General features: G+C 36.9%; 1 protein-coding gene across 6 annotated transcripts in view; it reads left to right on the forward strand.

Annotated features, from left to right (window-relative positions):
• The window catches only part of LOC131937820 (rap guanine nucleotide exchange factor 1), a 60,083-nt gene extending 48,869 nt beyond the window's left edge, over positions 1-11,214 (forward strand). For all 6 annotated transcript variants that reach the window (XM_059295480.1, XM_059295482.1, XM_059295479.1 and 3 more), the window contains 7 exons: positions 550-634; positions 974-1,068; positions 2,788-2,866; positions 4,988-5,089; positions 5,278-5,375; positions 7,764-7,895; positions 7,984-11,214. In XM_059295480.1, the coding sequence (XP_059151463.1) occupies positions 550-634; positions 974-1,068; positions 2,788-2,866; positions 4,988-5,089; positions 5,278-5,375; positions 7,764-7,895; positions 7,984-8,128 (736 nt within the window). In that variant the 3' untranslated portion in view covers positions 8,129-11,214. The remainder of the gene's footprint in view (positions 1-549; positions 635-973; positions 1,069-2,787; positions 2,867-4,987; positions 5,090-5,277; positions 5,376-7,763; positions 7,896-7,983) is intronic.
• Positions 11,215-17,077: the final 5,863 nt, after the last annotated feature.

The following is a 17,077-nucleotide window of genomic DNA, read 5'->3' on the forward strand; positions in this document are numbered from 1 at the left end:
ATTTCATAGCTCCCCTGATCTTTTGATCTTATTTCATATTTCCCCTGATCTTTTGATCTTATTTCATAGCTCCCCTGATCTTTTGATCTTATTTCATAGCTCCCCTGATCTTTTGATCTTATTTCATAGCTCCCCTGATCTTTTGATCTTATTTCATAGCTCCCCTGATCTTTTGATCTTATTTTATAGCTCCCCTGATCTTTTGATCTTATTTCATAGCTCCCCTGATCTTTTGATCTTATTTCATAGCTCCCCTGATCTTTTGATCTTATTTCATAGTTCTCCTGATCTTTTGATCTTATTTCATAGTTCTCCTGATCTTTTGATCTTATTTCACAGCTCCCCTGATCTTTTGATCTTATTTCATAGCTCCCCTGATCTTTTGATCTTATTTCATAGTTCTCCTGATCTTTTGATCTTATTTCATAGTTCCCCTGATCTTTTGATCTTATTTCATAGTTCTCCTGATCTTTTGATCTTATTTCATAGCTCCCCTGATCTTTTGATCTTATTTCATAGTTCTCCTGATCTTTTGATCTTATTTCATAGTTCCCCTGATCTTTTGAGCTTCAAGGCCCAAGACATTGCTGAGCAAATGACCCTCTTAGATGCTCAACTGTTCCAGAAGATTGAGGTCAGTGTACACTACTGCTATTTTTTTTTTGGTTAATGTGACTTAAGTCAGGCCTAACATGATGTGACTTAAGTCAGACCTAACATGATGTGACTTAAGTCAGACCTAACATGATGTGACTTAAGTCAGACCTAACATGATGTGACTTAAGTCAAACCTAACATGATGTGACTTAAGTCAGACCTAATATGATGTGACTTAAGTCAGACCTAATATGATGTGACTTAAGTCAAACCTAACATGATGTGACTTAAGTCAGACCTAATATGATGTGACTTAAGTCAGGCCTAACATGATGTGACTTAAGTCAGATCTGAGCACAGCTTTTTTAACCACCAGATCCCTGAAGTCTTGATGTGGGCCAGGGCACAGTCTGAAGAGTTAAGTCCACACTTGACCACCTTCACTGAGCACTTCAATAAAATGTCCTACTGGTAAGTCAGTCCTTCATGGTCCTACAGGCAGTGCCATCAAGTCCCTGTTGTTTTTGTCATGTCCCTGTTGTTTCTGTCATAATGTCCCTGTTGTTTCTGTCATCATGTCCCTGTTGTTTCTGTCATGTCCCTGTTGTTTCTGTCATCATGTCCCTGTTGTTTCTGTCATCATGTCCCTGTTGTTTCTGTCATCATGTCCCTGTTGTTTCTGTCATCATGTCCCTGTTGTTTCTGTCATGTCCCTGTTGTTTCTGTCATGTCCCTGTTTTTTCTGTCATCATATCCCTGTTGTTTCTGTCATCATGTGCCTGTTGTTTGTGTCATCATGTGCCTGTTGTTTGTGTCATCATGTCCCTGTTGTTTCTGTCATCATGTCCCTGTTGTTTCTGTCATCATGTCCCTGTTGTTTCTGTCATCATGTCCCTGTTGTTTCTGTCATGTTCCTGTTGTTTCTGTCATCATGTCCCTGTTGTTTCTGTCATCATGTCCCTGTTGTTTCTGTCATCATGTCCCTGTTGTTTCTGTCATCATGACCCTGTTGTTTCTGTCATAATGTCCCTGTTGTTTCTGTCATCATGTCCCTGTTGTTTCTGTCATCATGTCCCTGTTGTTTCTGTCATCATGTGCCTGTTGTTTCTGCCATCATGTCCCTGTTGTTTCTGTCATCATGTCCCTGTTGTTTCTGTCATGTCCCTGTTGTTTCTGTCATCATGTCCCTGTTGTTTCTGTCATCATGTCCCTGTTGTTTGTGTCATCATGTCCCTGTTGTTTCTGCCATCATGTCCCTGTTGTTTCTGTCATCATGTCCCTGTTGTTTCTGTCATCATGACCCTGTTGTTTCTATCATCATGACCCTGTTGTTTCTGTCATCATGTCCCTGTTGTTTCTGTCATCATGTCCCTGTTGTTTCTGCCATCATGTCCCTGTTGTTTCTGTCATGTCCCTGTTGTTTCTGTCATCATGTCCCTGTTGTTTCTGCCATCATGTCCCTGTTGTTTCTGTCATGTCCCTGTTGTTTCTGCCATCATGTCCCTGTTGTTTCTGTCATCATGTCCCTGTTGTTTCTGTCATCATGTCCCTGTTGTTTCTGTCATGTCCCTGTTGTTTCTGCCATCATGTCCCTGTTGTTTCTGTCATCATGTCCCTGTTGTTTCTGTCATCATGTCCCTGTTGTTTCTGTCATCATGTCCCTGTTGTTTCTGTCATCATGACCCTGTTGTTTCTATCATCATGACCCTGTTGTTTCTGTCATCATGTCCCTGTTGTTTCTGCCATCATGTCCCTGTTGTTTCTGTCATGTCCCTGTTGTTTGTGTCATCATGTCCCTGTTGTTTCTGTCATCATGTCCCTGTTGTTTCTGTCATCATGTCCCTGTTGTTTCTGCCATCATGTCCCTGTTGTTTCTGTCATGTCCCTGTTGTTTCTGCCATCATGTCCCTGTTGTTTCTGTCATCATGTCCCTGTTGTTTCTGTCATCATGACCCTGTTGTTTCTATCATCATGACCCTGTTGTTTCTGTCATCATGTCCCTGTTGTTTCTGTCATCATGTCCCTGTTGTTTCTGTCATCATGTCCCTGTTGTTTCTGCCATCATGTCCCTGTTGTTTCTGCCATCATGTCCCTGTTGTTTCTGTCATCATGTCCCTGTTGTTTCTGTCATGTCCCTGTTGTTTCTGTCATGTCCCTGTTGTTTCTGTCATCATGTCCCTGTTGTTTCAGGTGTAGGACCAGAATTCTCACCCAGGATGATCCAAAAGAGAGAGAAAAATATTTAATGAAATTTATCAAAATAATGAGGGTAATTATCTTTTTTTCATTTTTAAAATAATTTTTCTTAACCATCTGAACAATCAGATTCTCAATACACTTTGTATTGATGTCTAAAAGTATCAAGCCTCTATTTCACTTTGTAACAATGTCCTAAAGTAGCAAGCGTCTATTTCACTTTGTAACAATGTCCTAAAGTAGCAAGCCTCTAATTCACTTTGTAATGATGCCCTAAAGTAGCAAGCGTCTATTTCACGTTGTAACAATGTCCTAAAGTAGCAAGCCTCTATTTCACTTTGTAACAATGTCCTAAAGTAGCAAGCCTCTATTTCACTTTGTAACAATGTCCTAAAGTAGCAAGCCTCTATTTCACTTTGTAACAATGTCCCAAAGTAGCAAGCGTCTATTTCACTTTGTAACAATGTCCTAAAGTAGCAAGCCTCTATTTCACTTTGTAACAATGTCCTAAAGTAGCAAGCCTCTATTTCACTTTGTAACAATGTCCTAAAGTAGCAAGCCTCTATTTCATGTTGTAACAATGTCCTAAAGTAGCAAGCCTCTATTTCACTTTGTAATGATGTCCTAAAGTAGCAAGCCTCTATTTCACTTTGTAACAATGTCCTAAAGTAGCAAGCCTCTATTTCACTTTGTAACAATGTCCTAAAGTAGCAAGCCTCTATTTCACTTTGTAACAATGTCCTAAAGTAGCAAGCCTCTATTTCACTTTGTAACAATGTCCTAAAGTAGCAAGCCTCTATTTCACTTTGTAATGTCCTAAAGTAGCAAGCCTCTATTTCACTTTGTAACAATGTCCTAAAGTAGCAAGCCTCTATTTCACTTTGTAACAATGTCCTAAAGTAGCAAGCCTCTATTTCACTTTGTAACAATGTCCCAAAGTAGCAAGCGTCTATTTCACTTTGTAACAATGTCCTAAAGTAGCAAGCCTCTATTTCACTTTGTAACAATGTCCTAAAGTAGCAAGCCTCTATTTCACTTTGTAACAATGTCCTAAAGTAGCAAGCCTCTATTTCATGTTGTAACAATGTCCTAAAGTAGCAAGCCTCTATTTCACTTTGTAATGATGTCCTAAAGTAGCAAGCCTCTATTTCACTTTGTAACAATGTCCTAAAGTAGCAAGCCTCTATTTCACTTTGTAACAATGTCCTAAAGTAGCAAGCCTCTATTTCACTTTGTAACAATGTCCTAAAGTAGCAAGCCTCTATTTCACTTTGTAACAATGTCCTAAAGTAGCAAGCCTCTATTTCACTTTGTAATGTCCTAAAGTAGCAAGCCTCTATTTCACTTTGTAACAATGTCCTAAAATAGCAAGCTTCTATTTCACTTTGTAATGTCCTAAAGTCGCAAGCCTCTATTTCACTTTGTAATATCCTAAAGTAGCAAGCCTCTATTTCACTTTGTAACAATGTCCTAAAGTAGCAAGCCTCTATTTCACTTTGTAATGTCCTAAAGTAGCAAGCCTCTATTTCATGTTGTAACAATGTCCTAAAGTAGCAAGCGTCTATTTCACTTTGTAACAATGTCCTAAAGTAGCAAGCCTCTATTTCACTTTGTAATGTCCTAAAGTAGCAAGCCTCTATTTCACTTTGTAACAATGTCCTAAAGTAGCAAGCATCTATTTCACTTTGTAACAATGTCCTAAAGTAGCAAGCCTCTATTTCACTTTGTAATGTCCTAAAGTAGCAAGCCTCTATTTCACTTTGTAATGTCCTAAAGTAGCAAGCCTCTATTTCACTTTGTAATGTCCTAAAGTAGCAAGCCTCTATTTCACTTTGTAATGTCCTAAAGTAGCAAGCCTCTATTTCACTTTGTAATGTCCTAAAGTAGCAAGCCTCTATTTCACTTTGTAATGTCCTAAAGTAGCAAGCCTCTATTTCACTTTGTAATGTCCTAAAGTAGCAAGCCTCTATTTCACTTTGTAATGTCCTAAAGTAGCAAGCCTCTATTTCACTTTGTAATGTCCTAAAGTAGCAAGCCTCTATTTCACTTTGTAACAATGTCCTAAAGTAGCAAGCCTCTATTTCACTTTGTAATGTCCTAAAGTAGCAAGCCTCTATTTCACTTTGTAATGTCCTAAAGTAGCAAGCCTTTATTTCACATTGTCATGTCCTAAAGTAGCAAGCCTCTATTTCAGCACCTGCGCAAGCTCCACAATTTTAACTCTTACCTGGCCATTTTATCAGCATTAGACTCGGCTCCAGTTGCTAGACTAGAGTGGCAGAAACAAAATATTGAGGTAAGTATAGCCAGCTATTCTTGGCTCCAGCTATTCTTGGCTCTAGCTCCAGCTAATGTTGATGTTAGCTCCAGCTAATGTTGATGTTAGCTCCAGCTAATGTTGATGTTAGCTCCAGCTAATGTTGATGCTAGCTCCAGCTAATGCTGATGCTAGACCCAGCTAATGTTGATGCCTTGTATCCCCAGGCTCTTCAAGAGTTCTGTCAGTTGATAGATAGTTCCTCATCATTTCGAGCCTACAGACAGGCACTGGCTGAAACAGAACCTCCCTGTATACCTTACCTGTAAGTTACCTAATCCTCCCTGTATACCTTACCTGTAAGTTACCTAATCCTCCCTGTATACCTTACCTGTAAGTTACCTAATCCTCCCTGTATACCTTACCTGTAAGTTACCTAATACTCCCTGTATACCTTACCTGTAAGTTACCTAATCCTCCCTGTATACCTTACCTGTAAGTTACCTAATCCTCCCTGTATACCTTACCTGTAAGTTACCTAATCCTCCCTGTATACCTTACCTGTAAGTTACCTAATCCTCCCTGTATACCTTACCTGTAAGTTACCTAATCCTCCCTGTGTATACCTTACCTGTAAGTTACCTAATCCTCCCTGTATACCTTACCTGTAAGTTACTCAAACCTCCCTGTATACCTTACCTGTAAGTTACCTAATCCTCCCTGTATACCTTACCTGTAAAATACTCCAATCCTCCCTGTATACCTTACCTGTAAATTATTCAGTCTTAGCTTTATTAACCCTTTGCAGTCAGAGCATAAAAATGTTTCTACTGAATGCTAGATAAAAAAAAAAAACATTGCAGAGAGATAATTTTATTATAATCTTAAGCTTATTATCTATGACGTTATTATTAACTGATTAATTAGCAAATAATTAATTCCAAAAAATTCATCCCAGTAAAACATTTTTGTATTGTTTCAACAAAAAAAAATTTTTGAGGCTTAAAAAATCTTAGGGTAATCATTGGAATTACTCTTTTTACAAGCTTTTATGTAGCTTGTAACGTCTGTTTGTGGGTTTGTTGCAAATCTTGTAACTCAATTTTGACAGAATTTTAATGCAGAGATTTTTTCAAACTTTCCAGATTTGTTCCAATGAAAATACAAGTCTATCTTTTTTTTTATATTTAATTAGATGTTTAATTAGTCATTAAAAATTAATTCAACTGTTTCGGAACTAAGGGGAAATAACAAAATTAAAAGCTAGCAATCACTCGATAGATTCCTATATTCCATAAGAGAAGGGGAGATAACTATCTAGATGTGATCACCCTATGAATCTGCTGAGCTGTGGTTTATGTCCAATGTTTACAATCCTAGAGCAGTGTCTAGTGAAGGCAGATAATAGAATGTTTACACTTTTTGAAACTAAGGGGAGGTAACAAAATCTACTTGATCTGTTTGTCATTGTCTGTAAACTACAGTCAGATAGCTTCTTTCACTGGGGGAAAAAAGGGGGGGGGGGGGATAATTGTCTTTCACAAACTACTCATAGTGTTATAAAGCAAACATTTTAAGTTCAGCATTGATAGTGTCAAATTAATAAATTCTGAATTACTAAACAGTAGAAAATAAAACAAATATAAAAAAATTTCTAATAGCAAGCTTTTAAATGCACTGAAAATAAGATAATAAAACTAATTTGCTTTCTTTCATAAAAGCTTTGTTTGCTAAAATATTTAAGGGGATATGCGCGGAAAAAATCCTAGAATTTCTGTTTTTTTCGTCATGATGGGTTTCTTGCACTTTTGGATACTTTGTCCATTTTTGTATTAAGAAAATAATAACTTTAAAGAGAGAAAAATATTTTTTGTGTTTGAATTACGATTTTTAAGACCCTATTAATTAAAAAATAATCAATTTTTCCCAATCTTACAAGCTCTCTATAAAAAGTTTTATATCCATCATTATATTGTATTTGACATCATTGGAAAGTTGGATTTCTCATGTATTTAATAAACTTAATTTCCTACATCTCGGAAACACCCAATGCTTACAATCGGCTTTGAAGTTTACACAGATATGGTACTTTCCTGACCTAGTTTTCGTTACTTTTGGCTTTTTCTCAGTTTGCAGGTTTTTAACACATAACGCCTACTACTTTTTTATTTATTAAACAATGCCAACCATATTTTCAGTAAATGTTCTTGATGCGAAAATACAACGTTTGTCACGAGGGAATTGTGATTGCTTTCATAGAAAAAAAGTATTTGGCAATTAATATGCACATTTTGAAACATTTGAATACTAAAAAGGGTACGATTTTTTAGACCTTGTAAAATTCTTACTAGTAATTATTTCAAAAAGTTGTCGTGACAAAAGTTTTAATATATACTGAAATATAAGCAGTTTAAATTTGATTGCTATAGGTGCAAATAAAAAAGCCTTAGTATTTTTAAAAGTACCAAAAAATTCAAAATGGCGGAGGTTTTTTGGGTTTCCATGACAACCACAATTGTTTTCGACCCTTTTTTTGTGCTGTTTAATACTTTCTCTTATATGCCAAATATGATAAAAGTATTCAAAAGGCTTTAGATCTTAAACTGTAAAAAAATAAAAAAAAAAACATAGCATATCCCCTTAAAAGATCTCATGAGCAACCAAAACCTCACTTAATACGATCAGCCTAAGTCAGATGTCCTGTCTTCTCTAGTGGGCTGATCCTTCAAGACCTGACTTTTGTCAACATTGGAAACCCAGACAAGTTGCCAGATGGTAGCATCAACTTTGCTAAACACTGGCAACAATTCAACATATTGGACAGCATGAGGCGCTTCCGTACAAGGTCAGTCTCTTGAAACACTCAATGCTGACAATATTTCAAACACAATTTCTTTACATCTGCTCAGTTTGAATCTGCCTTTGTATTGCAGTAACTACACTATGAAGCGCAATGAAAAGATCATGAACACATTGAACAACTTTGAAGACTACCTGAATGAAGATGTCCTGTGGCAGATTTCACAGAAAATAAAACCCAGAGTTGGAGGCCACAAGAAACAGAACTCTGTCAGCTAAAAGGCGCTGGATAGCATTGAAACTCTTTCACTCACAGCCACATCCACATTATGGCCAAGTCATCCACATTATGGCCAAGTCATCCACATTATGGCCAAGTCATCCACATTATGGCCAAGTCATCCACATTATGGCCAAGTCATCCACATTTTGGCCACATCATTCAGACTGTTAAATGCTGAAGTTGTATAGCAGTTGTAAGCCTGTGTTAAATGCTGAAGTTGTATAGCAGTTGTAAGCCTGTGTTAAATGCTGAAATTGTATAGCAGTTGTAAGCCTGTGTTAAATGCTGAAGTTGTATAGCAGTTGTAAGCCTGTGTTAAATGCTGAAGTTGTATAGCAGTTGTAAGCCTGTGTTAAATGCTGAAGTTGTATAGCAGTTGTAAGCCTGTGTTAAATGCTGAAGTTGTATAGCAGTTGTAAGCCTGTGTTAAATGCTGAAGTTGTATAGCAGTTGTAAGCCTGTGTTAAATGCTGAAGTTGTATAGCAGTTGTAAGCCTGTGTTAAATGCTGAAATTGTATAGCAGTTGTAAGCCTGTGTTAAATGCTGAAGTTGTATAGCAGTTGTAAGCCTGTGTTAAATGCTGAAGTTGTATAGCAGTTGTAAGCCTGTGTTAAATGCTGAAGTTGTATAGCAGTTGTAAGCCTGTGTTAAATGCTGAAGTTGTATAGCAGTTGTAAGCCTGTGTTAAATGCTGAAGTTGTATAGCAGTTGTAAGCCTGTGTTAAATGCTGAAGTTGTATAGCAGTTGTAAGCCTGTGTTAAATGCTGAAATTGTATAGCAGTTGTAAGCCTGTGTTAAATGCTGAAGTTGTATAGCAGTTGTAAGCCTGTGTTAAATGCTGAAGTTGTATAGCAGTTGTAAGCCTGTGTTAAATGCTGAAGTTGTATAGCAGTTGTAAGCCTGTGTTAAATGCTGAAGTTGTATAGCAGTTGTAAGCCTGTGTTAAATGCTGAAATTGTATAGCAGTTGTAAGCCTGTGTTAAATGCTGAAGTTGTATAGCAGTTGTAAGCCTGTGTTAAATGCTGAAGTTGTATAGCAGTTGTAAGCCTGTGTTAAATGCTGAAGTTGTATAGCAGTTGTAAGCCTGTGTTGAATGCTGAAGTTGTATAGCAGTTGTAAGCCTGTGTTAAATGCTGAAGTTGTATAGCAGTTGTAAGCCTGTGTTAAATGCTGAAGTTGTATAGCAGTTGTAAGCCTGTGTTAAATGCTGAAGTTGTATAGCAGTTGTAAGCCTGTGTTAAATGCTGAAGTTGTATAGCAGTTGTAAGCCTGTGTTAAATGCTGAAGTTGTATAGCAGTTGTAAGCCTGTGTTAAATGCTGAAGTTGTATAGCAGTTGTAAGCCTGTGTTAAATGCTGAAGTTGTATAGCAGTTGTAAGCCTGTGTTAAATGCTGAAGTTGTATAGCAGTTGTAAGCCTGTGTTAAATGCTGAAGTTGTATAGCAGTTGTAAGCCTGTGTTAAATGCTGAAGTTGTATAGCAGTTGTAAGCCTGTGTTGAATGCTGAAGTTGTATTCCTATTGTAAGCTGAATCAGCAGACATTCATTGAAAGCATTTATAGTGTTGACAGCTTCCAATGCATTCACAGTTTGATATTGATATGTTAAATACTTCTCTAACTTACACAAATATGTCATTTATTTAATCAATGTGCTTTGGTAGAATGTCTAAAATTCTCCTCTACAAAATCTTCCTAGACATAAGATGTTTGTCCATCTTCCATCCTTGATACAAATTGACAGACAGACAGACATGTTGAAAGACTAGCATTACTTTTGTTCTACAACTAGACAGACAGACATGTTGAAAGACTAGCATTACTTTTGTTCTACAACTAGACAGACATGTTGAAAGACTAGCATTACTTTTGTTCTACAACTAGACAGACATGTTGAAAGCATTACTTTTGTTCTACAACTAGACAGACATGTTGAAAGCATTACTTTTGTTCTACAACTAGACAGACATGTTGAAAGCATTACTTTTGTTCTCTAATTGGGCTGTGAATGATGTAAATATTGTACATTTCTTAAGGTCACATTGTGACAGAGAAAGATTTAATATTGATTGCCCCCCTTCCATTGGTTTCTAAGTCTTCATGTACAGAATAATTTATGGCCAGGCTTGACTGCTTCTAATATTGCTAGCATTAGATTGTACATACAACTGGCTGTTTGCAACATGTATGCAATTGTTTCTTGATTTGAATTGTGCCAATCATGGAGAGTCTTATACTATTTGCTCCTAAAGTATGCAATGTCTGATGAGCTGACCTTGGTAGTTACACATAGTTGGTTTTTGTCAAATCTGAAAGAATTTTTTTTTTCTTCTGGATCATATCATTTTCTTATGTCATGTTCTATATCATGTCACCGTCATGCCATGTTGTCTGTCATATGTCATGAGAAGTGGCAATAGCAAGAATGACTATAATTTGACAGAACTCGTGAGCTTTAATCTTCATATTAAGATGTGCCAGTTGAATGGGATACCATAACATTGTATGTCATACAGAAATAGTTTGAGTGAGTTGTACGTGATACCATAACATTGTATGTAATACAGAAATAGTTTGAGTGAGTTGTACGTGATACCATAACATTGTATATCATACAATGTTATTGTTTGAGTGAGTTGTACATGATACCATAACATTGTATGTAATACAGAAATAGTTTGAGTGAGTTGTACGTGATACCATAACATTGTATGTAATACAGAAATAGTTTGAGTGAGTTGTACGTGATACCATAACATTGTATATCATACATTGTTATTGTTTGAGTGAGTTGTACATGATACCATAACATTGTATGTCATACAGAAATAGTTTGAGTCATTTCCCCCTCCCTCCTGTTTTCTCTCTTTACATTACAGTCATGCTAAAAACCTGCGTTGTGTGATCAACTTGTTCAATAGAAATGTACATTGTGTGGGCTCATTCACTTCATCTCAACTCTACCAAATAGAAAGACATGTATTTTAATGTAGAGCTATTGGGATTCATGTCAACTTCAGTTCATCTAAACACAAATGAAAACATGTAGGCCCTATACATAAAACAAGAACGATCATTTATTTCATGGGTCTTTATATAGGAAATTTGTAATTAATCTTTAAACAATTAATAAAGTCTAATTTGACTTAGTTAATTGCATAAGTCATCGGATCTTGACCCAGAGAAATTGGTCCATTAGAAGTGGTTGAAATTTTATTCCCAGGAGGGACGACAGGCAAACCTAACCTTTCTGTCAGTTGTGCTTTAGACTGGGCCCGTCATAGAAAACTACTTTCCAGGCGTCCTGAGCTAGTCTCTCCAACTGTCCACAGAAAGCTCAGTCCTGAGCTAGTCTCTCCAACTGTCCACAGAAAGCTCAGTCCTGAGCTAGTCTCTCCAACTGTCCACAGAAAGCTCAGTCCTGAGCTAGTCTCTCCAACTGTCCACAGAGAGCAAGTTTAATAAAAGCTTATAAGAGAAAAGAAAACCATCACATGCAAAGAGAATCGCGTCACATGAAATGTAGAGGAAAATATTGAATCAAGTGAAACGAAACTTTAAACAACAAGAATGACGCCATTGATTATACAAAAAAAATCTCTTATAAAAATAAATATTTAGGAAATAAGGCTTTTATTTTATTCACAGATCACACACAAAAAAAAATGTACTAAAAATTAAAATTTTGGTGTAACTTAAACTATTGAATCTAATAAAGATGAAATTGATTCTCTGCTTTGTGGGCACATGTGCGAAAGACATGCATATAGCAAAGGGGGTGCGGACCGCACCGGGTGACACCAAGGCAAAAAAATAGCAAAATTATACAGAAAAATTATTATTTCACTGAAATAAATGATTCATTATAGTGAATTAAATAGCCTTTTAAGAGCAAAGTGAACAAATCCGTGGGGGGGGGGGGGGGAGGTGACACAATGACGTAAACCTGCTAATTAAAAAAAACTTGCAACATCCAGCTGAATTTATAACCGAATAATAGATACTAATCGTTAGTATATCTGAGCACAATTTACAGCAATCACCGAGGGTTGGAGGTGTTACATCAACTCAACGTTGCAATATATATGCCTGAGGAAAACGGTTTGTTTGAGAATCGTAATAAGCTATACGTTAATCCATGTAGGGGGGGGGGAATTTAAATACATCCAGCAGAAAAAATATTTGAATACATATACACATGCGTAATCACATACTTATATAATATATAAATATTTGAATACATACATGCGTATACACATACTTACATGGGAATATTGAATATAGATGTATCTATATTTTTTACGGGGGGGTGGGGGGGGGTGACACCCGACATCGTTACGACACTGGCATATGATATACAAAAATCGCCGATGTGTAATATTTCTAAGTCTAAGGTGTTCATTTTTGGACTACAATCTAAATTGGTGTCTTTAAAAAAAATCACTATATATATATATATATATATATATAAAGTTTTCATTTGCCAAACTTATCTTTTTAATTGACGTAATGTACAAAGAACAAAATCAAATGTATCAGCTTTCACAAAAATTTTGTGTATTAAAAAAAAGGAAGAATTACTTCCCTTAGTACTAAGTTAGTACCAATTACTTTCCTTGATAGATCACCTCTATCGTTAGCCAAAATAAGCACTTTCAGTGTGCCCGCCATTAATGTTTATTTTTAATTGCCAACTTCCGGAATTTCTATCCCATTGCTGTAAACACAGTTCGTTTTTTAGTTGGAAAATACACATTTAAATTTTTACAAGAGACCTCGCAAAGTAGCAACATTAAATCTAGCCTCAAACCATTATACTCCTTCCATTGGCTGTGACAAGTTTCGATTGTTGCATGTTTTGTTCATGGAAAACAGTTTGAGTGGAACCAGCAGAACTGTACTTGAATTGGAACGTTAGAAATTTAAGCCATCTGACGCTGGCACCTTCTTAACAGTACATTCATGTTGGCGCGTAGGAGGCCATGGAAGCGTAGGAACGCGGGTGTGTAGGAGGGCAGGTGGGGGCAGGGCGGACTAAGCTTGAGCGGAGTCCCAGGCTGAAAACTTTGGAGGCGTAGCCTTTAAGATATAAATATATATATATATATATATATATACATATATATATATATATATATATATATATATATATATATATATATATATATATATATAACGCCGCTGGTAGTGTGTCGATCCTTCCTTCCGTCATCGCTATCGATTTTGGAACCATCCTTGTACCCGTAAATGCAATACCTGTCATTTCACCCTTCAGGTTGAATCACTGCAGCTGCCGAAGGGAACCCTCAAAATTAAAAATCACTTCAACTGTGAGTCCCGCAACGTAGTTTACGTCATCCAGTGCAGGCGTTGCAACATCTTTTATATCGGACAAACGGGGAAAAGATTGTCTGACAGGGTTAGCCAACACCTGCGATCAATCAACAATGAAGACGGTCTTCCTGTGGCCAAACACTTCAACAAGAGTGGGCATGACTTAAAAAATGACTTTTGTGTAACCGCCGTTCGGTTTTGCCACAATTTTAAAAATCGCCTTAGCACTGAAACGCGACTAATACTTAAATTTGGTACACGGGCACCCGATGGCTTGAATGAACAGATATCTTTCACCTAACAACCCCCCCCCCCCCTCCCGCATACACCACGCCCCCAACCCCACCCCTATACGGTGTCCAAGCGTCCTTCTCACGCGTCTTCTCTTTTGGATATCGTGGCTAGCAGACAAGACGTGTTTTCACTGTCGAGCTAAGTCAAAAAATGTGTTACTGTTTGTCTTTATTTGTCTAATCTGTAATCACACTGTTGTGTGCTGACGAAGACCTTGGGTCGAAACGTCCATAGTACTTGTAACTGTCTTTAACTTGTGAGGTAACTAATACTATCTGTTTTATTACGAACCATAAAAGTAAACATCGAACTATGCAGTGCCTTTAAATAGCATCGCATTGTCTTATCACAAATATTAGAGTACGGTTTGTTTATATTACGACTTAAATTTTTTTTTAGTTGCCACAGTTTCTACTTTTTTGCATAATGTGAAGAAAATTTTAAATACACGCACATTGCTAAAACTTATTAAACGGATCAATGTCAAATAATATTATCGCTTATATTACTAAAAAAAGTTGATACATTTTAATAACAGTAGGGTCGAAAAAACTAATGAATTAAAATATTTAATAGTTATATCAGGGGAGGTAATTTTAAAACTCAACTCACGCGAATTAAAAAAATGTGAATGCAAATTCCGCGAACATGCGTGAGGGCATTGTTGGAATATTATAATTAGCATGGATTGTTATTTAAGTTGTGTTTATGAAATGTGTTTGCGTTTGTTTTTTACTTTCTCGTATATACGAAGTATAGAGAAAGTCTTGTAATCGTGCAGACAAAAAAGTCGAGATTTTTACAAATCTCGACGTTTTACACCTCACTGATACGGAAAAACATAATTTTGCAATCTTGTCCGTATGTCTGTGTGTGTAAACACGATTACTTGAGTACCGTTACAGCTAGCTTGATGAAATTTCATATATAAGTATTTTATCAAAATCGTAGATCCGTGTCAACTTTTGAGAGATTTCCGATAACCGGAAGTGGTACTTTTTCTACTTTGAATTTTTCAAAAGGCTATAACTTGAGTACTATTTTAGATAGATAAATGAAATTTCACATGTAATTAAAAGATCTAATTCTCTACTTTCTGTCAAATTTTGAGTTATTTCCGTTGACCAGAAGTACTAATTTACGCTATTTTGATTTATCAAAAAACGCATGTAAATTTATTAAGTACTAATAATATTGCGCACTATTATGCACATTTTGTTTTGGCGTCCGCTTGGTGCGCAATTCTTTTTTCTACGAGATTCTATTCTATTTTTAAAAGTTTAAGTAATTAAAAATCATGTCTATATTCCGAGTTATATAAGAATATTCGAGAAAGTTTAGGGGAGATCACTCCCGGTTTATTTGCGTTTGCATTGTGTTTGTGTTTGCATTGTTTTTTTGTGTTTGCGTTTTCTTTTTTGTTGTGTTAGAGTTTGTGTTTAGTTTTGTTCTGTTCCCAAGTTGGTATATTTAGAAAAGATTCACCGTGGCGGAGCACGGGCAGAGTTTCTTCCAGGCAGCTCCAGGCACCGCCCCCCCCCCCCTCCGAAGAAAGTCTACCCCCCCCCCGAACGAAATGGAATTTATATAGAAAATATATACTTTTGACAGTGTCCGCCCCCCGAAAATTGTTGTCCGCCCCCCCCCCCCCCCCGAAAATTTCAAGTGCACCCCCGGAGAATATATATATATATATATATATATATATATATATATATATATATATATATATATATATATATATATATATATATATATATATATATATATATATATATATATATATACTAGCCGTCCCGGCCAGGCCCTGCACTGGCATCTCTGAAAAACGTATCTGTAAAGGACCATAACTTGTGTGTTTAGTAATCAGCATTTACCCGGCATTGCCCACCCTGACCACAACCAACCAAAACACACACAAAACGCAAACATAACATTAACACAAAACAAACACAAAAACGAAAAAACAAAAACAAACGTAAAGACAAACCCAACCACAAACACAAAGAAAACACAAACACTAACACAACCAAAAAAGCAAACGAAAACAATTCCAAATGCAAACACAAACCCATTCACAACCAAACAAAACCAAAACACACCAAAAAAAACAACGAAAACATAACACAAACACAAATGCAAACGAAAACACAAAAACAAACACAAACACAAAGAAAACACAAACTCAAAGAAAAAAGCAAACGAAAACACAAACGCAAAGAAAAAAAGCAAACGAAAACAAACCCAAATCCAAATGCAAACACAACCACAAACGCAAACCCAAACTCAAACACAAAGAAAACACAAACGCAAAGATAAAGATAAACTCAAAGTGTCCACAGTCTAGCCCGGGGCGCCAAATCGCACCATGACGACGTGCGGCGTAACTGCCTGATTCAACTTAGTAAACGATTGTAGTACCCAACTTATTCATAGTCTTTTGAACTCACTTACGCGAACGTAGGTACCATAGCGTACACGCAGGGGTGTAGCGAGGGGGGGGGGGGGCGGGGGGTGCGGACCGCACCGGGTGACACCATTTAGGGGGTGACACCAAGGCAAAAATAGCAAAATATGTAGAGAATAACTTGAGGGGGGGGGGGGGTGCAAATCGAAAATTTGAAAGTTTGTCCCCGGAAGGGTCGCTACGCCTCTGTTGGGGTGACACCATTAAGTGCCGCACCGGGTGACATCCGACCTCGCTACGCCACTGCGTACACAGGAAGGCCCGGGGCGGCAAATAGCACCCTGTTGGGGTGCCGGAGGACGCCCGGATTTGATTCACTTAAAGACTATAGTAACCTTTCTTATCCATAGTCTACCGCACTGTTTAAAACAAAATTATGCAGCATAGCGCTCACAGGATAGCCCAGAGCGCCAACGCGAACCGTGCAGGGGCGCCGGCGGACGCGCCTGTTTCAATTTAGTGAACAAAATGATAATACTCCAAGCTTATCCGTAAATGGAAAGAAATAAACATATAGGATTTGTAGGACCTGGCTTATTAAATGTTATTGATTTAAAATAATAATTAGTAAACAGTATGTTCAGTGTATAGAATAAATAAAAGGCAGTATTAAAAATACCAACGACATTACACTTAATCAATCCCCGCTAATTATGTAATTTTTTTTCCCAACACCAAAACAAAGTAATAAAAAGTAAATTATTTCTTCCCCCAATTTAATGGGTTTTTTTAAAATGGGAAATAACTGTGTTTTCCAAATCAAGGGACGTTATGAGAACTAAAGGACAAAATGCAAATACATTTCAGACACAATTTTATGTAATGTTTGTAATTGAAAATTATTATTC

The sequence above is a fragment of the Physella acuta genome, unplaced genomic scaffold (assembly GCF_028476545.2).
Source record: "Physella acuta isolate Inbredline_101_S28 unplaced genomic scaffold, ASM2847654v3 ptg000223l, whole genome shotgun sequence".
In the NCBI taxonomy this organism is placed as follows: Eukaryota; Metazoa; Mollusca; class Gastropoda; family Physidae; genus Physella; species Physella acuta.